At 38.8% G+C, this 26,200-nt stretch overlaps 1 protein-coding gene across 1 annotated transcript in view; it reads right to left on the bottom strand.

Moving 5' to 3' along the window:
* The window catches only part of KIF16B (kinesin family member 16B), a 291,493-nt gene that overhangs the window by 92,053 nt on the left and 173,240 nt on the right, over positions 1–26,200 (bottom strand). The window contains exons 18-20 of the mRNA XM_049774326.1: positions 6,416–6,448; positions 6,028–6,081; positions 3,230–4,588 (exon numbers count right to left, since the gene is read on the bottom strand). Coding sequence (XP_049630283.1) covers positions 3,230–4,588; positions 6,028–6,081; positions 6,416–6,448 — 1,446 coding nt within the window. The remainder of the gene's footprint in view (positions 1–3,229; positions 4,589–6,027; positions 6,082–6,415; positions 6,449–26,200) is intronic.

The raw sequence follows: 26,200 nt of genomic DNA, 5'->3' as shown, positions 1-26,200 counted from the left end.
AGTGGAGCAAGATATTGAATCCAGGTTGGTTATCTGCAGGGCAAGCACCTTACTCACTGTACTATCACTCCAGACCCCAAGCAGGACATACTGGTAAAAGCATAATAAGGAATGAAAAGAACTGGCCCACTGATGGGGCTCATAGCAATAGCACAGCAGGTAGGACATTTGCCTTGTATGAGGCCAACCTGACTTCAATACCTGGAATCACATATGGTCCCCAAGCTTGCCAGGAGTAACCCCTTAGCACCACCAGGTGTGACCCCAAAACAATCAAACAAAATACTGGACCCCTCCCAGATAGCAGGTCTGTGGTAAGTAGATAAGAGAGATATGGCTACAAATTAAAAATGGCATAGACCAAGATTTGAATTTCCTGTCCCGTTCTGTAATATTTGTTTCTACTCACAGCTATCTACACAGCTATCAGATAAATGGTTAAAAATAGAAAATGTTTTAAATCTTGTTCATAAAAATATCGAGAGAAAGCCAAAGTCAGTGTTGCTATTTAAACTGGTTGCCTGTGAATTGAATTCATCACAATCATGGAATGTCACAAACAGCTAAGTCAGGTACCACAGCAGGCTTAGGCTTAGCCATGAAAACCCAGAGAGATAGCAAAATAGAAAACCATAGCAGGGGACAACCCTAAGAACATCCAGCATGCATCAAGCACTCAGAATGTGTTGTACTAAAATGGTCTTTGCAAACATGACTCCATCATAACTTTGCAGGGCTGAGCATAGCAGGTAGGATGTTTGCCTTGCATGCAGCCAACCTGGGATGGGACTGGGTTGGATCTGGCAGCCTAAATGGCTCCTGAACACAGAGCCAGGAGTAACCCCTTAATGTTGGCAGGCGTGGCCCCAAACAAAAACAAAAAACAAAAGATGACTTTGGGAGAGATGCTGACATTGGGACAACACTTTCATGGAGATAATACCGTAATTATTATACAGTATTAATACTAATGACCAGAAATCAACAGCAGCTGACAAATATCAGGTACCTCTATATAAATCCTCTCACAGCATTCTCATTGCACCCAGATGCTGGGTACGAACTGAGATCATGCCCTGCTTTACTTCAGATTTCCTGAGGCTACAGCTTTTTCCAGACATTTCATTTACATAGCACACCTGTAATCATTTTCTTAAATCTCTAGCCAGTTTCTCTGCTCGAATCGCATTCTGATTTCTGATTGTTATTTGCCATTCTTTTACCTGAGGGGATATATCAGAGAGCAAATGTGCAGGAAAAGCACAAGGCTAAGGAGGCTGCTCTGGCTCCACCAGCAACAACTCCTGTACCTGGTTGTCTACACTGATCCCAGGTTTCTACCTAGGAGAAGCTGGACTCCTAGAAGACAGTGAATGGGGATTCCACTGCAAAACTCTGGAGAAGAGCTGTAGGTAGGAGGAACACCGAGGTGGGAACGTTCACTCAGGCCTCTCAGACCTGAGCTTTAGTTAGGATCTAAGCAGAAGGAATGAGGGCTTCTATGGCTAAAACTCAATCATTAACAACTTTGTCACTTTGGATTTTATAGTGATTTGTTTAAAAAATAGATATTCACAAAAAAGAAAAATGTAAAAAAAAAAACAAAATAAAAACCAAAAAAAATAGATATTCACAAAAAAGAAAAATGTAAAAAAACAAAATAAAAACAAAATCCTGGTATCTCCAAAAAAGCCTTTAACTAAGCTCAAAGAAAATGTACTGTGGGTAAGATGCTTGCCTTACAGATGGCCAACTCCAGTTCACTATCACCAGCACCACACATATGGTCCTTGGAACTCCACCATAAGTAACCCATTTACAGAGAGAGCCAGGAGTTAGCCCTGAGCACCACCTACTAAATATAATAATTAAAGTACCTACCTACCTACTTACTTACCATCTATCTAATCTATCTAGATATCTGGAGCAAAGGAAAATACTGAGATTCTAGTGTCATCACCTTCCTTCTGGTACACCTTCCTTCTGGTACAAGTGAGGGCAAAGAGGCCCAAAACACATTAATAAAGTGGGGAAGGTCTCCCTTTCAGAATCTGAATTCAGTGATGTTACACATTCGGTGATGTTTACACATTCAGAATACCAGTAGCACTTGTGGAATTTCTGGCCTGGTCATGGGGAAAGAGAAAGAAAATCTTTCTGAGGTTTATGAATTTATTTGCTTTAGAAAGCATGATGACAGAACAGGTGATCACAGAGACACATTTGCTCTTTATTATGGGAGAGGTGCTATATGCAAATATTCCTAAATATGCTCAAATATGCCAGTGTTCAGAATGCCTTGTGAACCCTGGCTGTTAGAGAAACTTAAAGTTTCCACTAAAATATTGTGAGTGATAGGGCGAAGCAAGAACTACTCTTCAGTATCTGGCCAAGTATAAAAGTAAGCAAACTCAGTGTATCTATAAACACAGGGAGAAAATTGTACTGGAAAAAGACCTACTCAAGCAGAAGAGTGAATCCATAGAGAGGAAGAAGGGAGGGGTGGGAAGTGAGGACAGAGAGAAGAACAAAGAAAGGAAGAAACGAAAGAGGGTAGGGAGATATAATGATAATATAATAGATAATAATATAATGTGACATTATATTAGATAAATTCTTATAATTAATTTAATTATATCTAAATAATTTATTAGGCTAATAAATTATATTTAAGTCCTATACTAGTAACTTAGTTGACAAGGTCTTTAAGTGTTTGGGTTTTACTGGTTTTGGGTCACACATGACACTGTTCAAGGATCACTCCTGGTGGTGCTCAGGGACCCTATGTGGTGCTAGAGTAACTGGAAAAGAAAGATAATGCCTTATTTTCTATACTATCTCTCCGACCCCATGGCGTATTTTTTAACCAACTTCAGGCTCAAGACTAAAAGGATTCTACGGAGTAAGATAAAGATAAAGATACTACAGGGTACTGTCTTCAAGAATTTGTTTTAGAAACTATCAAACTTTTTCTGAAAGGGGAGGTGATTCATACCCAACTGTGTTAGGACAGTCTTACTCCTAGCAAACACGATGTACCATACATGGTGCTGTCGATGGAACCCAGGTTGGCATGCAAGGAAAGTGCTCTACATGCTGGACTCTCCCTAGTCCAGCCTTGGAAATTCTGGAAGAATTCTTATTGGAAAAGGCGATGAGAAATCTACTGGGAGAGGTACTATGCAAGAGCAAGTATTTAGCCTTTACCCTGGGTCCTCCCCAGTCTTACCTCTCCTGGTTCATTTCCAGGGTCTCTGGCTCGGCTCCCAGGCTGGCCCCGAGTCCAGACTGCTCGCTGCTGTCGCCATGCACTGCAGCCAGCTTCTGCTGCTGTTCTTGCATCTCCATGCCCAGAGTGGAACCCCGCTGCAGGGCAGAGTGCCTCCTCTCCAGCTGGGCTACAGCCCGCTCCAGCGCTTCTCTCTGTTGCTTCTCACGAGATTCCAGAATCTCCTTCTCTTTCCTCCTTACCTTTTCCTCCTGTCGCGCAATGTTGGCAGTGAATTCAAAGGTGGCCTGGAGCTGTTGCAGCTGGCTGGCCGTGGCTCGGTACTGGGCCAGCTGCTCTTCCTTTTCTTCCATTTCTTTCTCCACCTGATACAGGGTGTTGTCTAAGCTGAGCGGGCCACGGTCGAGGATTTCAATTGCTCTCTGCTTCTCTTCCAACAGAGCCGGCAAGTGATGGTTCAGGAGGTAGTGGAGCTGGCGCTCCTTGCACTGCAGCCTATGGTCGGCCTGTCGGACTGTCTCCAACTCGGGAGCAGTGGCGGGGTTCACGTTGGAAACACGGCGATCGCTTCTCCCCAACAATTGCCACTCCTCTTCTTTCTCAGATGGGAGACGCTCCAGGGCCTCCTGCTCCTCTCCGACACCTCTTTCCAGGATGTCCTTCTGTTCCACCAGGTCCTTCTCCAAGTTTGCGAGCTTCACCAGTTGCCTGCTCTTGAACTCCAGGAACCGCCACTGTGCGCTGCCCAACTCCGGGCCATCCTCGAGGACATCAGGCCGCGATTCCTTGGCCCGTAGCAGGACCTCCCGGATGCCTTCCAGATCGCGCCTCTCCTCCTCCAGCCGCTGGACCTGTCCACGCTGCAGAAGCCGGACCAGCCCCTGCTTCTCACGGACCTGATCCCCCAGGTGCGCCACGAGCAGAACCTGCTCCTTTTCTTGCTCCTCCAGCCTCTGCTTTTCCGACTCGAGCTGGGCCGAGTGCTCTTCTTTCTCTCTCTGGAGCCGGTCCAGTTCTTGGAAGAGCTGCATCTTCTCGCTCTTTTCGCGGAGCAGCTGGGCAACTTCTTGGCCAAGGGGCGAGCTCTCGACTTCTTGCTGTGGCTGTGGCTGTTGCTTCGGCAGCTCTGTTTCCTGCTGTTCCCTCTGCCGCTCCCCCTCGAATTTCTCCTTCTGGGCCAGCAGGTCCTTAAGACGGCTCTGGAGGTGGACGCTGCGGCGCTTGAGGCTCTCCTCCTGCTTGCGGATCTGCTGCTGGACCATCTCTGTCTCCTTGCGCTGCGTCTCCACCTCCCGCTGCATCTGCTCCAGCGCCGCCTTATCCAATTTTTGCTTTTCTTCCATTTCTTCTATGAGCTTTCTGAAATACAAAAGCAATGACCGACCATTACTAGATCCCCATGCTCAAATGTTCCTGATCTTCCCCCCACCCACTATCTGGACTGTTCTGAACTGGAGCACCCAATAGTGACCCGCAATGGGTCACTGCATTTCTAAAGAAAGGAAACAGCAGGGAACTGCAACCTTCTTCATTTTCTAGCAGCAGTGCAGCGTGACTTTTTCCTCTAGAACCACCAAATCTCTTAGAGGGGCCTCAGTTATCATTTCTTTGCTGTCTATAAGCATAATGGGTTATGTATTATATCATTTTAAAAGCCCCTCCCCCAGCTCAGAACCAAAAAGACCCATGCCCAATTTAAATTTAAATGTAGTAATTTTATTCAGCCCAATGGTCAAAACAAATAAACAAAAACAAAAAAACCTACAGAAAATCAATTACAAAATTACATTAAAATAATTTCTATCCTTGCCATCTTCAACTCACTAGGGTAAAATATCACAGTCAAGATAATTGCCAGTTCTTTGATCCCGTGCTGATACATGCGATATAGCATTTCATTACCCGGACAAACAGCAATCGACAAATGAGCCAAATATTAGTTAGTTTGTTTGAGAAAGAAAAACATACCATTGAAAATGAAAGAGATCTTTTTTGAGATATTTAAAAGCCAGATTCCAAAGATTACAGATCACAAATAATAAATGGTCTCCATTGAGTGGGTTTATCAATATTTGGAAGCTGGGTGGACTCCAAAGAACAGAGGGTATGTAAGAGGTAATGGTAGATACATGGATTCTGTCTCCTTATCTACCACAGAGCTCTTCAGGATACTGAAACTAATTCATCTGTATAGCACTAAAACTTTAGCTTCTAGAAAACATTATCCAGTTTGTAGATTTTTCCTCTAGCCTCAGTTTCTATTCCAATAACTCCCAATGGCTTCATATCTTACTTTGATAGGTAAATCAGTCAAAGAAGAAAAGACAATACTTACTGTTCTATTAAAGACTGAATTCAGATCATATTCAGAATTCTCCTAAATCATATGCACATATAACCCCCCCAGAATGTAAACAAAGAATCTGAAGAGGCAAATGACAGAAATAGACATAAGGTAAGATATGTAAAAGGTGGGGAAAAAAAGGGAAAAATGTTGCTTAATTTGGAGGGTATTGAGAATAATCTTAATATGAATATGTGAGACTTTGTTAAACAAGTATATGGCAAATTAAAGTTAATGGTGAATTAAATTTGCCACTGCCATTATTCTCCCTTTTTCATGAGAGTATAAAGAGTTAAAAAAAATTCAAAGAAGTGAAACAAAGAGAAAGTTTCGATAGTTATTAGATAGTCAGAGGGAGTAAATGCAAAACAAAAGATATCAGAGTCTAGAATGTAGTTCCAAGGATCCATCAACTACAGCGATGTTAAAACTCATCAACTTTGTTGTGACGTACCTTTTACTTTCTAGTTTTTCCAGTTCTTCTCGTTGTTGCCTCTCAAATTCAAGTCTAACAAAATTAAAAGAAAATTTGTCATTTTGTTGAAAAGGCTATTTTTCTACTCCATATAAAATGATGTTACAAAAAGTATTAGTTTATCAATTATTTTAATTACAATGAATTAACATTAAAATGTATTCTCTGTTTTAAAACTATGATTAGAAACTAGACATAATTTTGGGAGTTTGAATTCAGGCTAAAAGGAACATATTTTACTTGAAAGAAAACAAACAAAACACCAATGAACTGAAAAGGCAAAGTTAAAAGTGACTTCTAAATAATAAGCATTTCTACTCCATGCAGCTTAGTCACTGATGAGTACACAAAAATGGAGAATCTCTACCTTAGACAGATGGGTCCTTTTATAGGGAAAAGACTGCCAGGAAAGTAGAAGAGAAAAAAAGCAAAAGCATCAATTAAGAGTTAACTGGGGAAATACCATGAGTAAATCAGTAAGGCATTTATAATAGCCAAAAGCCATGCAAAAATTGAAACAGCTCATCAATATAACATCTCCCAACAATTTCTTGAAGCAAACATGCCAAAATTATCTGTTATGTTGTACACAAACATAATCTAAAGCAATTTGGGCAGCAACAATTGAGTACCAAGGATAATTGGGGCAAAATTAAATTCTTATTTTGACTACTTTTTAGTTATATATAGGTTCATGAAGAATCTCCAGTAGTTCCATGGTAAGGGAATTACTAAGACCTACAGAGTCCACGAATAGACTTATTGAGAATGATAGCAAAATGAAGCAAGGCCACTGGGAATTTTAAAACAATTCACTAAAACATTGGTAACATGGATTTATTTTTCCTCAAATTGATGTAATTATTACAAAGTTTCACTATTCTTATTAAACAACCTTAAGCCATATAGTGTTCTGTTGGATGATAGATACTAAAAGGAAAAATATAAAAAATTCAGGGGCCGGTGAGGTGGCGCTAGAGGTAAGGTGTCTGCCTTGCAAGCGCTAGCCCAAGGAAAGGATCACGGTTCGATCCCCCAGCGTCCCATATGGTCCCCCCAAGCTAGGGACAATTTCTGAGTGCATAGCCAGGAATAACCCCTGAGCATCAAACAAGTGTGGCCCGAAAAATCAAAAAAAAAAAAAAAAAAAAGAAAGAATTCCCTATAAATCATATTCCTTGGATTGTGAATAAATCCAGATTAGTACAGTCAACTAATACATGTTTCAAATAGGAATATTTCAAATTTAATTTGAACTAATATATAGAATAAGATGGCAGGTGGCTTTTGAAAGCTTTTGTAAGGTGGCTTTTGTAGTAAGTAATTTGCATATGTTATCCATGTGCTCTCAGACACGCATTGTTTTGCTTGTAAAAAATTGAGTTAAATGAACATACAACTAGTATCAGTTGTATAGCATAATGGTTCAATAGTTGCATATATTTATAAAGAATCATCGCTATAATGTACATTTATTCCCATACAAAATTTTAATTTCTTTGTAACGGAAATTTTTAGGATTTACTGAGTAACTTCCAAAAAACAATTCAGAATTAACTACAGTCATCATCAACTAGGAAACAACCTTCATTTTTATTCATACACAATGAATAGTTGGTAACTTTAATAACTAGAAAATCCCTAAATAGTATATAGTACTTCTGAAGAGAAACACAAAATGTCAGATATATGAAAGAGATTTACCAAGACAACATTAGATTTGGTGGAATAAAAACTTGAACCCATAATAGTGTGCTACTAAAATACCCTCTTTATGGCTTACTTAATAAGCAAAGTTCAAATTGATAATATATATTAGTAAATATGACACTGAAACTTATTTAGGGTTATGCTAAAACGTCTGAAAAATAAAAATAATCTAAAGATTATAGATTATAGATAAGGTCATCCATAAGAAATGGTAATATATGAATACATTTAAGTTCTGCCCATTAATAAACTTTACCCATCTATTATATTAGGAATAGATATTTTAAAATTAATTTTAGCATTATCTTTTATATTAAGTTAAAAAGAAGTCTGAAGTATTTCTTACTGGATACTTTTGAATTTTAGTATACTGTAGCCTTGCTAGAGATATTTACATTTTGAGAACATTTATCATCAAAATACTTTCTAAACCAGATAATTTCCCTAGAGGAACTGTATTAAATCTATTTTTATTTTCTGTAACCAGCAATGTGAGCATGGTCATGTGTGTAAGGTTAAAGCCACTGGGAGGTAGGAGATGTGGGTTTCAATAAACTCTGTCACCTGAGGTCTATACCCAATATGTAGGCACAAGGCTAAGCACTCAATATACATTATCTTCATTTGTCACACATTTTGTTCCATGATAAGTTCCTTATTCTCATTGTATAGAACATATAACTCATGTTTAGAGCATGTACACAGCAGACGGTAAATTTCAATCTATAATTGGTACTAAAATATGAGCTGCCACCCCCTACAACTGCATGTGGGATGATCTGAGGAGTCGCATAATAAAAGTTTTGATATCTCCTATCTAATGTCACACTTTTGTTAGCCCAGTGATAGAAACTGTGGGACATACAACAGTTTAAAAGAGATGTGCTCCCTGTTGGTTGCCCCAGGATTCTCCATCTATGAGGGCATGCAAACAAACACTAGGGGTGCCCCTCAGTGTTGCAAAAGGACAATGCAATGTCCTACCAATCAGAGTAGCACATGACCACAGAATCTGGTAATACCTAGAATCCAAGCAAGCTTCCTGAAGAAACTAATATCTAAGTTATGATATTCTTTCTTGAGCATGTTATATATATTTGAAAGAAAAATAAAACCACGATCTTCACTTGCAATGGGGGGAAATAGCAAGATAGGAAACTCAAAATCACAACAGAAAGTTGTGAAGGTCCATATTATGTTAGAGTTTGAATTTGAGACTAAGGATAGTAGCAATAAGGTGTTTTGGAATAGGACTGTTAAATACTAAACTGAAGTTCTGCAGAAAATAGACAAGAAGGGAACAATATGAGCAGGAATAAAAAACAAATGAAGAGGCCACATGGTCCTGGAAGTAATAGATAGGTTGGTATGGGGAGAAGTGGGAAAGGAAAGTATTTTCTGATATGCAGAAATGTGAGTGGACTGGGTGAATTTTGTTATGACCCATGATGAGAAAGAGTCATAGATGAGCCTCATGTTTCTGACAGGTTACACAGGTGATGAGGAGAATATACTGCTAAGAGTCTAAGCTAAGAGGACAATAAATCTGAATACAAATACAAGTGGTCTAAGACCACTTATGGGGTATTAATCCTTGCCTTCTATAATTTTCATAGAAATTAAAGGTGAACAGCCCATGCATGCTTCAAAGGACTGCAATTTGGTTCAAATAAGATACTATATGCAAAATACCCATAGAGAACCTATACACATTCGATGCTCAAATTTGTCTCCCATCACTGGAAATAACTAAGATAAGGAAAGCAGCTTTGGAAAAGGATCCAAGTGGAGAAGTATCAAGAACAGTCTGGTAATAGTAATTATGCTGGGTAGGGGGGCACACACAAGGGTGGTGGTCAAAATGCCCTGAAACTGATAGTCATTGCAGATTGACTTTGTATCTGGCATGTCTTGAAGCCATTTTATACATACTAAGAAATGATCATGTTACCAACAAATGCAGAATCAATCTTGATTCTAGAGTTCATCATGTAAAATCCTTCTCTACCTTCAGAAGATGAACTCAACTCTGCACTATTTGAATGGAATGATTCCATGGGAGTCATTCAAATTTTGATACTCTACAAGGATAAGAAGCTAAGAAAGATGAGATTTAATCCGTTATCAAAACAGAGACTTAGGATTCCTCAGTATATATAAACACAGTATACAAGAACTTTCATATGATCTAGCCATTCCACTTTTTGACAGCTACCCAAAGAACCAAACAACAAAGGATCCCCCAAATTCAGATGTTTGCAGCACTATTTCATGCTGTACTATCACAATAGCCACGAGATGGAAACCATGATATGGAAACCAAGTGTCCAAGTACAGGTTACTGAGTAAAAAAACTCTGGTGCATAGACACAAAAAATACTACTTGATATTAAGAAAATTAAGCCAATTTTCTACTGTGTGTTTAGATCTGGAGAACATCTTGCTCCATAGGTTAGTCAAAAGGAGGAGAGACACAGACTGTTCTCTCATGTTGGCAAGATATAAATAAACACAGTAGGGGAATAACAAATACCCAAAGACAACACCAACTGAGAACTGGTCTTCAGTAGAACATTTACCACAGAGAGAGGGAGCATGGAGGACACTAGGACAATGGCAGAGGACAGTGGACAATCTGGTGGATGGTATGATGCTAAGATATTGTATGCAAAGAACCCCTCTATTAACCCCTACTATAAACCTACTATAACCCTACTATAAACCATGTGTAAATAAATAAGCAAGTCACAGGAACTAATTCCAGATCCAACAAACTCTGCTCAGGACCTCTTTTACAGCACTTCTACCATAATACACACAAACATACACACTTTAAAAATAAAAAAAGAGAGGCTGGAGCAGTTGCACAAACATAAGGCATCTTCCTTGCATGTGCTAGCCTAGGACGGACTGAGGTTCGGTCCCTCGGCATCCCATATGGTCCCCCAAGCCAGGAGTGATTTCTGAGCACATAGCCAGGAGTAACCCCTGAGTGTCACCAGGTCTGGCCCCAAAACAAGCAAACAAACAAACAAAAAAAGAACATGGAATTTCCAAGCTAATTAAGAGAGTACAGTTTACATAAGTAGATGGTAAATAATATTTCCAACTGAAATCACTCAACAGCATACACTAATATTGTAAAGCTTTAAAGGAAATGCTAGAAACTGAGCAGAGGAGAAGAGTGAGTGGGGCAGACAATGTAATTGAAGGATCAGGAGTGCTCAGCAGGGTTAAGGAGGAAGCGGGCTGATCCATATGCTGGTCCCCCTTCTGGACAAGCCCTTCCTTAACATTTGATTGAAGTGGGAAAGAGAAAAAGAGTTGAACAAGCTGACCATCTTAGACAAGGTCATAGCTTGGATATTGCCTATAGAGTAGATTCAGCTAAAATGTAAAATTTTGAGTAGAGAAATCAGATACTTAGTGCTAAAGATTCATGAATATTTGTGAGATATTGATAAAAAGGAAAAAAAATTGCTTTGTACTAAAAGCAGTATGTCAGGGAAATAATGGCTCCTATTTCCCACAAAATAAGAGATGAAAAAAAAAACCATAAATATGCTCAGCTTTTATTTCTTTTTTTTTTTTTTTTTTTTTTTTTTTTTTTTTGGTTTTTGGGTCACACCCGGTAACGCTCAGGGGTTACTCCTGGCTATGCGCTCAGAAGTCGCTCCTGGCTTGGGGGACCATATGGGACGCCGGGGGATCGAACCGCAGTCCGTCTCCTAGGCTAGCGCAGGTAAGGCAGGCACCTTACCTCCAGCGCCACCGCCCAGCCCCCCAGCTTTTATTTCTTGATTAAAATCTCAAACAGTATACAAAATAAGTTATAAGTATAAAAGTAGAGACTATACTTTTTTGTTTTTACTTGATACCAGATTTATAATATTCTCATTATAGTTTTATGCATCTATCACACACAATATTTCAACACCACATCTGTTACCTCCCTTCTACCTACACATGCTCCCCAATCTCCTTCCCAGCCCCACACCCTCATTCCACCTAGGGAAGTTCAGATCTACACAGCAGTTCTCTAGTTGTGATATTTTGGATCATTTTTATCCCCTATTTATGCTTTTTATATACAATACATGAGCGCTGTCATTCTATATCTGTCCCTTTCCTTCTGACTGATCACTCTGAAAGACACCCCCTACTTAAATCTACATAGTGGCAGATTGCATTATTTTATCTTTTCTTATAACTGAACAGTATTCCATTGTGTATCTATACCACAGTTTTATTATCAAGTTATCTGATCTAAAGCACTTGGATTATTACAGGTTCTTGGATACTGGAAATAGATCAGCAATGTAGATAGGAGCACATACGTCTTTTGGAAATATATCTTTGGGTCTTAGCATAGATGTACAGGCCATGTATTAAGTAAAAAATACTTGTCAATACTGTGTAATTTCTGTTAAGCATTACATATTTATTATAGCACTTTAAAATAATAACTATCCATAATCAATGATAATTATTTCAAATAGCAAATTTCACTAGCTTGTAAATATAAATGTAAGGTTGTTAATACTAGGGAAAGATTAGCCACTGTCATTATGTTTTATGTAGCCTCACTTTAAATAAGTATAATTTACCAACTTACTTTACTAAATTATTGTGGCCTAAATGCTAATTTCCTAAATCCTACGATTAAAAAAGAGATACAATTTTGCAGCTGTTTTTAGCATTTTTTAAGTGACATTTGAAAGTGCAGATACTGTTAGGTCTCACCAAAAAAAAATAACCTACAATTTATTTTTATAAGAACTTTCTTTAACATTAAAAAAACCTCAAAAATGTTCAATTTAGGGTTGAAAGCAATAGTAAAATGTATAGGGTACAGACTTTGCACATGGATGAGCTTGGTTTCAATCCTTGGCACTCCACATGGCCCCCACAAACTAGCCAGGAGTAAGCCTTAAGTACTGCTGGGTGTGGCCCAAATCCCCAACTCCCCCAAATGGTTAAGTTAAAATGTACATCATGCCATTAATATTCCTACAATTATTAGTAATCAAAAAGGGGGTAGGAATTTCCAATTAGCATTAGTACAGACAGGATGGAAGGAAAGAAGGAAGGAAGGAAGGAAGGAAGGAAGGAAGGAAGGAAGGGAGGGAGGGAGGGAGGGAGGGAGGGAGGAAGAAGGGAGGGAGGGAGGGAGGGAGGGAGGGAAGGAAGGAAGGAAGGAAGGAAGGAAGGAAGGAAGGAAGGAAGGAAGGAAGGAAGGAAGGAAGGAAGGAAGGAAGGAAGGAAGGAAGGGGGAGGAAGGGTGGGAGGGAGGAAAGGGGGGAAGAAGGGTGGGAGGGAGGAAGGAAAGGGGGGAGGAAGGGGGGAGTGAAGGAAGGGAGGGTAGGAGGGGATAGTGAAGGAGCTTGAAGTGAGGGAGGGATCTAGGGAGGGAGAAGGAAATGAGCCATCAACATGAACATTCAAATTCCTGTGTTGTCCCAGTGGTGCTGACTCCTAGACCCTTGATACTATTTTACTTTCTCAAAGGGGAGTGTGGCTACTTGTGTTCAACCTACACTCAAACTGACCAAAAGGAGAGGGCTGTGGACAGGAGGTCAAGGGAAGCTGAGTGCCAGTCCATGGTGTGACTAAAAATGGGAAACCTCACATAAGTAGAGGTAATTGAAGGTGAGACAATCCCCCATGTGGACACTTCACTTTATTATTTCAATAGGTATGTTATAAAGAAACACATTTTTGTTTAGTAGGGAAGCCTGTACTTTTTCTACTATTTAGGTACAATAAAATACAGGGATGATTCCCCAAGTGTGCAACCCACGGGGTCACAGAGGACATTGTTGTACTTCTGTCTTCACTGTAAAGTTGTTAATAATATTTGAATCGAGTCTTTTAAAACCAAGTGAATAGCATTTCTGAAAGTGATTCCAAACTATTTTTCCCCTCTCCCTGACCCTAACCAAAAGATTTGGTTCTGATTATGAAGGTTTAGAGATCATTAACCTTCTCCTTACTGCCCACAGGAATTTCTATTCTGAGTATGTTTCAAGTCTCCTTCATTGGACAAAAGACTTTAAAAAGTAAAGAGAGGGAAGGTGTACACAGTGAGGGGTGTGATGGTAGAACTGTGCCCATGAGAACCCATTATTAGTCACAGAGTAAAACACTAAAGTTCAGTAAAAATTTTCTTGTAAATAAAGTCAGATAGAAGAAAAAATGTAAAAAAAAAAAGGCTTAATAGATGTGAATGCTAAAATTTGTGCAGGCCTTATCTGAAGATCTCTCTAATCTTGAAAAACTTGACATTCTAGCTGGTTTTATCCAAAACCAGGCATAGAAAAACTCATTGAGCTTGTTCATTCACTCTCTCCAGCTCTTCATGGAAAGTCTTTCCTGTGGGCACCAACTCTCAAGTAAATATACAAAACTAAGAAAGAATATATTGGCCAATTGCCTTGCACATGGCCAACTGTGATAAAATCCCTGGCACCATATATGGTCCCTTTAACATGGCCAGAAGTCATCAGAGTTTGGAGTATAACCCTGAGTTTTACTAGCCATGAACAAACAGTCAAACAAAACAAACAAAAAAAGTGAAAGGGGAAAAGCTAAGAATAGTTGCTTTGAGGAGCCAGAGTGATAGCACAGTGAGGCAGAATGGGTAATGGGTAATCCCTGGTATCACACATGACCCCCATGAGCATTATCAGAGCAAAGAATAAGCCCTGAGCTCAGAGCCAAGAATAAGCCCTGAGCAATGGCAGGTGTGTACCCTGTACACCTCCTTCCTTCCAAAAAAGAAAAGCTTCTTAGAGTCTATACCACCACTCATTGCCTATCCTCCTCATTTATTTTCCAAATCACTATCACACATATCAAGTTATCCTACAGTAAAATGATTTAAATACAAGTGCAACTAATTCTGAATAGTTGGTGCAGCACCTTCCTCTTGGAGATCAATCCCTAAAAAGGGTCTGGCACTTTAAGAGCAAAGGGTCCTCTCAATTAGAAACTCCAGTGTTAAATTGAGAAGCAGTTGCCCTGGACAAATAAGAATCTTTGCTGGAATACTTCTGTGGTTAGAGTTGGTGATAGAGTTGGTGGACAGTTGATTGGAGAGCTGCATATGGAGAATTATTGGTTGAAGGAATATTAGCTGAACTTTCTGAATGGCACTACGGTAAGACCCTGGCCACCCTTCCTACCTGTTTTGTCCTATTAAAGACTTTATAAAAAAAAAAAAACTCTGCTTGGCTGAGGTCATTTCTGAGTGACACTAGGAGGAAGATGAGATAGTTACACCCTCTTTCCAACCAAAAACAAAACAAAAACAAAACAAAAAAATGACAACACCAAAATAGATGAAACAAACAAAAAAATGAAGAATAAGCAAAGTGCCTTTGGATATTGATAATAAATTATATGCAAAAGAAAACAAAGAATATGATAAGCTTAATGAGAAGGTTCCATAGTTATGTGAAATTACATTGGTTGCTAACAGAAAATGGGGTTGGGGAAAGTTCATGGACTTCAGGGAGGACAGAAGAAAGGAAGTCTATCAGACATAGTGTGGGAATAGGGAAAATTCAATGGAAGAAAAGAAAGACAGAAGATGTACACAAAGGAAGCAGCAAAGACCCGTGCTTGGTAATTTCTTAGCATCAAAAAAGGAAGTTGAGAAATATAATCCCAAAGTTAGACTATGGGCAGAATTTCTAAGGTCAATCTCCCATCCTTGGGGAATCATCATAGGCAAGCTTCTCCCTTGTGTAGTCCTTGATCACATACAGAATGAGGTCGAGAAGCTCCATTAATTTATTTGTTGCAAAGGTGATTCAGATGTCAAGCACCACCCTAGACACTGAAGGTCCAAGTCTCTGTCATCAGAAACTTCCCACTCTGGTGAGGGGCAACAGCAATGAACAACTGTGTGATGTTAAAATGTTATAAAAAAAATTAAAGCTGAAAAAGGGGAGACAGGGAGACATTTAGAAGTGAGTGAGATACAGGAAGTGAGCACAAATACGGCAGTGTGACTCTAGGCCAATAACTGAGAGAAGTTCATGCAATGTGTGACATGTCAGAGCACAGTAAGAGCAGCACAATGAGAAGTAGAAGATAGATAAGGATGGAATTTGCAAAACTGAGTCTCACGAGGCAAGACCATTCCACATTACAGTAGCTCTAAAGTATAGGGTGAACCTAAGACTCAGTCCCAGGCACCTAATACAATTTTTGAGCACTTCCAGAAGCTAAACAACAACAACAAAAACCCCAAAAAGGTTACTTTAAAAAACAAATTAAAAAGAAAAGGTTAGTTTAAGGAAGGAAAAACTGGGCATATTTATGAGTGGAGGGAGAAGATACAGCAGAGAAAGAAAGTCTTAATATCTACCAGGGCTCCAAGTATCCAGAAACCTGCATATACTTCCTGAATCTTTTCTATAAGACTTCAGAAGGTGGTTCACCAACGATTGTTATGGTTAGTGTTTTGAAGTCATTGTCATGAGGTCAGAAGAGGACCCCAATTACAGAGCATAAAATGCTTGAGTAAGAGTGAAATGGTGCCAGCCAGTGCAGAATGGTCTCTACCTTAAAATATAAACTTTAAGGGACAAAGAGATACTACAGTGAGTAAGGTGGCAGCCTTGCACACAACTGATTCCAGTTTAACCCTTGTTGCCACATCTGGTCCCTGAGTCATCAGGAGCACACAGCCAAAAGTAAGCCCTAAACACCATCTAATACACCCCATTCCCATAAAAACATATAACATTGGAGGATGTGTTTGCTTAGTTCTCCCTAATTACTAATAGGGCAGTTGGTATTTGGTTAACTTTTTCAAGATTTTTATGTCTTTTAGGGTATTAACCTTATGTCAGTCGAATGGTGATTAAATATTTTCTCCCAGTCTGTGGATATCTTTTTCTTCTATCTCCTTCTCTCTCTCTCTTATGAATAGTGCAGAAGCTTTTCAATTTACTGTCATCCCTTATGTATATTTTTGTTTCTGTTTGCTTGGCCAATGTCACTGAATCATTACAGATACCTCTAAAGTCAATGTCATGGAGATTTCTGCCTATGATTTTCTCAATATAACTTATTTGTGTATTTTTGTTTTCCAGGGACCTTGAGACACTGATGAAGGGTACTGGAACATTCTGTGCATGAAACTCTATCATTAACTCTATTGTAAATCATAATGCTTCAGTAAAAATGGAAAAATAACCATTTTTGTTTGTTCCTATCCTTGGAAAATGAAAGTGGCATACTATGGAAAACATTAAAAACACAATTAAGCACAGCACAGCCCCATTTCCTAAACCTCAAACACACTGTAATTGCTGCCCCTTGGCAAACAGCCTTTGGGTTTTACTAGTGAACAAATATCAACATAGATGGCAGCATGCAATAGGTGATTTTTAACTTTTCCTCTTATTACATACCAGTCAGTAACTATACTATGAAATGCTCTCATATGCAATGCTCTCATAGAGATGCAAAATAACTTATGCAAGTAATAGCATATTGTTGATATGCACAAGGAAAGTAAAGTCACCACACTTTGATAGAAGCTCCCCTAGGTAGACCTTAGAAAGGTTAGTTTAATGGGCAGCAAACACTTGCCTAGCATAGAGTGAACCTAAGTCTCAGTCCCAGGTACCCAATGTAATTCTTGAGCACTTTGAGGAGTAAGCTGGGTTTGACCCAAAAAGCTAAACAACAACAAAAAATCAAGAAAGTTACTTTAAAAAGGAAAAAAAAGGTTAGTTTAAGGAAGGAAAAACTGGGCATATTTATGAGTGAAAGGAGAAGATACAGCAGAGAAAGAAAGTTTTAAGATGTGAGAAAGACTTAAGATGCATCACAGTTTCTCTGCTGTGACAATACATCTTTGAAGTGAAATGCTTTACAAGTCTGCTTTACACACTTGTTCACCTTTGATACTGCATGTCGAGAGACCAAGTGCTAACATATTCCCAGACAACGCTTGAAAATACATGCCAGAGTGGGAGTAGAGCTGAGCAAGTCTGTCTCTTCCAGGCCTCAAAGAGCCCCCTGCCCACAACTGGCTATGACCTTATAGGTCTAATACCAGAGACTAATACTACTAATACCAGAGGTTCTAATACATCTCTGAACTTCCCTTATTTCTCTATCTTACATCTCACTCTTCATTTTTTTACCTTAATGCTTAACTATAAGGAGACACTACCATCAAATAATTCAGGTAGATGTGGGTTTAGTTGACAAAAAGTATCAATGTGAGAGATAATGTACACAAGCAAAATAACTGCAATGCAGTCAACAATTTATGTGTGAAAAATAAAAACTAATAGTTCCACAATCTCTGATAATTAAGCAAAACCTAGTCTATTCTAAAAGTTAAGTATAAACTTTGTTTATGTAGATTCATGTTTAAAGGGTCAGAGAAATATTACAGCATGTAGGGCACTAGCCTTTCACACAGCCAACCAGGTTCTATCCCCAGCACCACATATAGGTCCTGGGTCTATCAGCAGAGATTCCTGGCAGAAGAACCGGGAATAAACCCTGAGCATAGCTGAATGTTGCCTCAAAACAACAATTAAAATAAGTAATCAAATAAAAATGTTAAACTAAAAGGCAGAATAAAAAACTGTATATCTAGGATGACCTCACTTTTAAATTAGATGCACAATTAAATCTCATGTACAAATAACAGTATAAACTTCAAAATATAAGTAAATATAAACCCACCACAATCCTGTTAGGATTGTGAATGCTTGTGATTACTTTATTCATTTCTGAATATTTGACTTTTATAAATAACATTTCAATTTTTGATGAGACAAACTATAAATTGCTTTCTAAATTTACTGCAATTGTAGCAACTGTTTTTACTTCCTTTTTGCTTACACAAATCTAAATAGTACCCACTTCTTTACAACAACAATAATGATTAAACCTTAATGATGCCTAAGATAATAGACACTGCTGCTAGTAACTGAACATCTAACATTGCTGACTGAACACAGCTATTCAAGGTTAGAATTATGGTCTGTGATGAAAGAACAGAATGAAAATGTTTAACTTATAGGAAATAACACACACAAATCCAGTATCCAATAATGGATTTTCAAACACCTTCATATAAATTGTGATAAAGTGTTAAGTAGATATTTTAACTTATCAATAGTTATAAGAGACATACAGATAAATGACTATTTAGAATCAATTAAGGAATGATAGAGAATGCAGTGAATGAAGAACTGAAGGGATAAAATCTGGTTTATGGCTATAACATCTCTTTGAGGAAAGGATGGAGAAACTGAGATCTTAGAGAAAATTAAAGACTTAGCCATGCAATTTCTAGGTGCTTCGGCACTTCATCACTGGTAGGGGTGAACTTTGCTAAACAAAGCTTTCATGGTTACATTGTGGCTGGAGCATTTTAGGATAAGCATCATTTTCATGTCAAGTGTACTAAGCAATATAGTAGTGAGCACTAAAAGAGTATCCACCCTATGTAGTGTCATCTGCCATGTCTTGTGCATAGAGGTTCTTTTCCTAAAAAGAAACTGACTGCATGGGCTTTATGATATAATAGTAACATAGGTTGAATTGAAGAAGAAAGAAGAAAAGGAAAGAATAAATAAAAAAGAAAAAAGCAAAGAAAAAAGAAGAAAACAAAAAAAAAAAAAAAGGAAAAGGGAGGCACTGGCCCAATTTTGTTTCGTTTTGTTTTTGGGCCACACCCGGCGGTGCTCAAGAGTTACTCCTGGCTGTCTGCTCAGAAATAGCTCCTGGCAGGCACGGGGGACCATATGGGACACCAGGATTCGAACCAACCACCTTTGGTCCTGAATCGGCTGCTTGCAAGGCAAACACCATTGTGCTATCTCTCCGGGCCCTGGCCCCAATTTTTTTTTACTTAACTTTTTTTCCTTTATTTTAGGTAGTGATTTATCTTTTCTTAATTCAATTATTTCTTAAGCGCTCAGACCCATCCTATGAGGGTCAGGCCTACAACAAAAACTTATGAATAGATCTCTAATGTTTGTCTGTAAGTGGGCATGAGTTTGTATATGGTGGACTTCCCCTATCTCTGTCTATCCAATCTATAATGTAAACCATCCAGGCCTATATTGTATATAGCTCCTCTTATATGTTACCCCCCCCCCCACTCCAGATCTTCTATTCTCTTGTTCTCCCAACCCTAATCCATTATTCCTCCCTAATTAACACTCTTTACCCTCAGTTCTTAACACATTAGGTATTGAGACTGACCTCATGCCCCAATAAGCCACCATCTAGCTCCCAAAGTCCCACATCTTGTTCCCTGGCATGAAGCTGCAACCACCACTCCTGTTGACTCATTCTATATGGTCCTTCTTCTCACCCAAACCCACAAGTGTGGAATGTTGCATTCTACTGGATTCATCTCCAGAAGGATCCTCAACTCAAGGACACTACCTGATCCCTTAACTGCTGCAAACGACCACTCAAACCCAGTAAGACCACAGTGTGGGATGAAATTGTGCCCTGGATCTCACCTCCCTCCCAAGAATATCTCAAAAGACTTAATGGGGACATCTATATTTTCCTTGTATATTTAATACCTCAATAGTAATACCACTTAGTGTGTTTATTACCAAAGGTAAAGTTAGCCTCCTCCATACTTTTTATTTATTATTTATTTATATTTTTATCTTTTTAAATTTTTATTTATATATATTTCCTTTTTAATTTTGATTGTTTTGGTTCTGCTTGATATAAAATTCTAGAAGAAAAAGTTTTGCTTGGGATAAAAGCTCAGGTAAAAGCCAGGGCACAGAGATTGTACAGCCTGTCATGCTTACCCCCAAATACACTTGCAATATATGTCAACATTCCCTTTTGCATAGGCATACTAAAAAATCTTATGTATAGAAACAAGCTCTTATCTACTCGGGAAAATAACCCATAAATTTTATAATACAGGGGAGCCTTCCACTCTGAACATTTGTCATGGGGACTCAACTTAGACTCCATGTGATTGGACAGTGACCACCCAACCCCAAATCCTAGATCCCAACCATAGAACCACCAGAGTTCCTTGCAAGAACACCAGGAATCAAACTCCGCCCCAGGGAGTTCCTAATACCGCTCTGGCACCAACTTGCACCAGGTTGATATAACATCTTGATGACGAGAAAACAGCAACAACTTGACCAAAGAGCAGGTTGCCCTACCTTATCACCTTGCAGTAAGATGAAATCAGAAGACACCCCATCCTTTGATCTGTGCAAAAATCAGACTGACTTTGACAACCACAACTGAGCAGAACTTTTCCTGGAACCAGTAAGAAAGACAGTAGCCTAGGCTTTGGCCTAGGATTTGTACAATAACCAAGATATCTAATTCCAGAGGTCTGACTTTGACAAGCATAACTAAGCAGAAATTCTGGGACCATCAGTAAGGACTATACCCTAGGCTTTATCCTAGGATCTGTGCAAAAACCAAGATCATCAATTACAGAAGACTGACTACAACAACCATAAAGGAGCAGAAATTTTAGAACCATAAAGAAAGACTGTATCCTAGACGTTGTCCTATGACCTATGCAAATACCAAGATCACTAATTACAGAGGACTGATTTTGTCAACCACAACCGAGGAGAACATTTTCTGGAACCATAAAAGGACCTTGTGATTCGACAATGAGCATGCCCAGAGCCTGTAGTCAGTCCCATGATAGTATGCTTCAAAAGTGGAAAAACCTGTTATCTCTTAGGTCAAGAGAAAATTCCCTTTCTAATTTCCCAATACTTACTGTGCTTATGCCAAAAAAAACAAAAACAAAAACAAAAAAAAACACAAAACCTTGCCACACCAGACCTCTTTCCCCCGTTTTTATTTTTATTTTTTTCTTTTCTCTTGTTGTAGTTGTCATAGCTGTCGTTTATTATTGCTGTTCTCTTTCTTGTCAGTGCCTTTTTTTTTCTTTTTTCCTTTTTCCCAACAGAACCACAGAGTTTGAATCATCTTGTTTTGCCTCACAAATTGGGGGGCAGGGGAGGAAACGTGAATGGTATGAGGAGCAAACAGTCGCATGAAGATTAAGTGGTAATAAAAAATGATCAGACCCAAACACCAACCCAAAGTCATCAACAATAGAATCAAGAAACCCAATCTACAACAAGTTATATACTAAAGGGACCGGCTACAATAGCAGTCTAGGGTGCAAAGGGTGGTAGATATAGGATGCATGCTGGGAACAGGGGTGGGGGGAAGACAACATTGGTTAGTGGTGGGAATGGCCCTAATTCACTATCACTATATACCTTATATATAACTGTGCAAGACTTGTAATTCACATTGGTCACAATAAAAATATTAAAAAAAAAAGATAGCCATGCAAACACCTAAGAGCAGTACTTAGGGGCCGGGAAGGTGACGCTAGAGGTAAGGTGTCTGCCTTGCAAGTGCTAGCGTAGGACGGACCGTGGTTCGATCCCCTGGCGTCCCATATGGTCCCCCCAAGCCAGGAGCAACTTCTGAGCACATAGCCAGGAGTAACCCCTGAGCATCAAACGGGTGTGGCCCAAAAACCCCCCAAAAAAAAAAAAAGAGCAGTACTAAATAGGTACAAATGAAACCTTTGAAAGAAGCAGCAACACACTCTAATAGACTTAAAAAAATAACAAAGAGCTCATGACATGTAATCAAATTAACACAGTAGGTGATGTCTAATGGAAATCATGATGTTATACAGGACCTAGGGAAGCTTGTTCATTATATATCATACTTGTCCATATCTGTCACTACTACTTCACTAATGGAATTATTTTCCTTAGTTAACCTTAACAATTCAGTCTTAGATAGTGCTATTATGAAACAGGTGAGGTACAAATGTAGCACAACATTCATATAATGGAAATCTAAAGCAACTAAATAGAAACTATTCTTTGCAGGAATTCCAAGATTATCTTTCCAACCATTTTCAAAACGGAAAGCACACAACATATATTTTAAAGTCACTCTAAGTGGAACAGTGCAGTTAGTAATTAACACTAATGTTCATTAATGGAAAGAAGACGATCACTTTTTTTTGTTGTTTTATAGCATGTTCCTCGAGACTCTTAACACATAATTTAGGACACTCTAAGGCAACCATAAAGTTAGTAAATGGTCTATAAAGAAGGCAATTGGTCCAAAAATCAGAGCAATCTAACAGCAAACCAAACTTGAAAAATAGTAAGGCCCAAGGAAATTAACCAGTGAAAATAAACATAGTAAATTACTCTTAAATTAATGACCAAACTAACTACCAAATCAGGGTAACATAAATATTGCCAACATATATCAAATACCAATGCTCAAGCTAAACAAGGAAAAGAAAGGACAAAACAACTTGTAAAGTATGAGAAAGAGGAGAAAAAGAGAGAGAGAGAGAGAGACAGAGAGAGAGACAGAGAGAGAGAGAGAGAGAGAGAGAGAGAGAGAGAGAGAGAGAGAGAAAGAGAAAGAGAGAAGGTAGAAAAAGTGAAGCTGTAGGGAACTTGGTTTCTAAGGGAATGTGGTGTTTTCTCCCAGGATATGTGGCAGAGACACTACCTGAGCATTAGTTGAAATCCTCATTAATTGTGTCTCTAGCTATTACCAGATTTTGTTTCTGAAGCCTCTTTAACACCTACATAAATTAAAAACAAGAAAGGGGAGGGCAGAGTGTGGGATGAACAAGAATTCTCTTTGATTTTTACTAACATTTATTAGAGGTTTATTAATTTCCAGGTACTTTGAAATGTATGAAATAGTAATATAGTGTGGAGTAGTATGAGTGTAGTGTGAAGTAAAATAATAATAATTTAGAGATTGTGCCTATTTTCTAGAAGCTTACAGTCCTCTACAGTGAAGCTAAGATCTGATAGAATAACATCAATATTAGTGATGTCTTTACTTTTTGCCTATTGTGATGACACTTATCCTTTCAGATGATTGTAATCCAAGAGTTACATCCTGGAGATTATATTTAGATTCATACATGGGATTGTTTTCCAATTTGCAAGCAGTTCTACACAATCTTGTATGCAGTACTATGAGTTACTTTGAAAATTAGTTGTATCTTTAAGACAAAAATAATTTAGGAGGGCTGGAGTAATACTACAGCAGGTAGGGTACTTGCTTGCATGCAGTTGACTTAATCATTGTCTTGGACCCCATATGGTCCTCCAAGTCCACAAGGAGTAATTCCTGAGTGTAGAGCTAGAAGTACACTCTGAGCACTGCCAGGTGTAACTTGAAAACAAAATTAAAACAAAATTACAAATTAAAAGTAATTACTGCAAAGTTTTGCCTTATGAGTTACTGAGTCTTACGATTCAGAATGGCATAAGATTCTCTAGTTCCATCCATGTTCCTGCAAATTACATGCTTTTGATCTTTCTCAGAGCTCCATAATATTCTATTCTGTTTCTATGCCTCAACTCTTTTATCCATCACCTCTAGTTGGTCATTGGGGATGTTTCCATCTCCATGTCTGTTATATGAAATATGACAAAAACAGAATTGTGTCTATATCCTTCAGAAATCCTTCATTCTAGCAGCCACGGGGGTGAGGGTGGAGGCTATGGGAGGCAGGACGGGAACGGGGGTGGAGGGAGGACAATTCGGTGGTGGGAATTCCCCTGACTCAATGTTAATATGTACCTAAAATATTACTGAGAATGATAAGTAAGCCACTATGATTAAAATAAAAAAAATAAAGAAGAATTTGGGGGATAGATGTTAAGAAGAGGTATCTCTGGGTAGTATGGTAGTGTTATTCCTATTTGTTAGATAGATAGCCAAATTGTTTTCCAAAAGAGTGTTGTGTTGGAATTATATCCTGATAAACCATTAAAAGCACAGAATCTCAATTAAAAATTTTTAAAAAATGAATGCAATAAAAGACTTAGAAAAGAATATTTTTAGTTTATTTAAAAAAATTTCAGTTCATATTATAGAAAAGAATAAAGACCAATTCATGGAAAGGCACCAATTATGTATGAAGTATATCTATTATGCATGAGAGAGACTCACAAAGGTAGGGAGAAACTAAAAGTGCACAAGATCCACCTTGTGCAAGAAGCACCTGGAAATTTGGGAGCGGAGTGAAAGCATGTCTGCTGTCTAGAATTGATAGCTTAGCTCAAAGACTAGTTGTGAAGTGCTCACAGTGTATGAGTCTCTGAAAATTCAAAGTAAGGTGCAGTTCCTGACCTCAGTAATCCTACTGAAAAAATGAGCACTAGGGCAATTTCAATGAATTTGGAAAAAACTATGATAAACTATGACAAAAATACTTCCCGGGAGGGTTGAAGCAATAGTACCTGGATATGGTGCTTGCTTTGCACTCAGCCAGTTTGGGTTTGATCCCCAATATTCCATATGGTCCCCCGAACACCACCAGGGGTAATTCCTGAGTGCAGAGCCAAGAGTAACCCATGAGCTTAGCCATGTTTGATTTTAAAACAAACAAACAAACCAAAAAACACTTGCCAGAGGATAAAAAATATTAATTGAGGACAAGAATGAAATGCACCAGAGAGATAATACTGCGGGTATGGTATTTGTCTTGTATGTGGCAGACCTGGGGTCCAATCTCTGGACCATACATAGTCTCTCAAGCCCCTCAAGGGTCCCTCAAACCCCTCAAGCGTAATTCCAGAGTGCAGAGTAAGCCATGAACACCCTGGGTGTGGACTCCAAACAAAAACAATAAGTAATTATAAGAGATTTAATAAGAGAAAACAAAAAAGAAAAGGCAGTGCTAGGAAGGGATAGGGAGGGGATGTACAAGCATTTATGAACAAATGTTTTACTTAAGAAGATTTAAAGTTAATGTTATCTACTCACTACAAGTAGAAAGAGTAAGCTCTGAAGCAAGTTTCTCTGAGCAAGAGAAGCCTAATAAACTAGGGTCCTAACAGGAAATAAGGCAGGGAATGGTTAAGAGATACCAAACTTGGCCTTACCCCTAGGGCTTGACCACTGTCTAATCACAGGATTCCACAATCAGGATGTGTGGCTGACTGACAAGATACAGTGCACTGGGAAAATGAGGGGCATAGCTTGGGGCTATCTCTTAGCTTTTCCCAAAGACCTCTAGGTTCATGGAAATTTTCTGTCAAACAGACAATGTTGCACAGACACTGGTTCTGAAAGGTTTTACACACCTTCTCAGTGCACTCAACCATGCTCCCTGTTGTTAACCTCACCAAGGCCCAGACTGAAAGTGGACATATCATTGGCACTCAACCAGGAGCTGAGAGAAAGGGAAGTAGCGATGGGACATGTGGATCTGTTTTTCTCAAGAGAACACTACCTTCACCCTTTGCTTCTGATGGGGTAAACAGACTCACAGCTTTCTCTCTGGGACAACTAAGGGTTTACAGACAATTCATGCAAAGAAAACTCCAGGCCAGTGGCCTTGCTTTTTCACATTGTTTTTGTCATACTC

Source organism: Suncus etruscus, chromosome 6, assembly GCF_024139225.1.
Source record: "Suncus etruscus isolate mSunEtr1 chromosome 6, mSunEtr1.pri.cur, whole genome shotgun sequence".
In the NCBI taxonomy this organism is placed as follows: Eukaryota; Metazoa; Chordata; class Mammalia; order Eulipotyphla; family Soricidae; genus Suncus; species Suncus etruscus.
The sequence above is the reverse complement of the archived record's forward strand: the minus strand, read 5'-3'. Positions and strand labels throughout refer to the sequence as shown.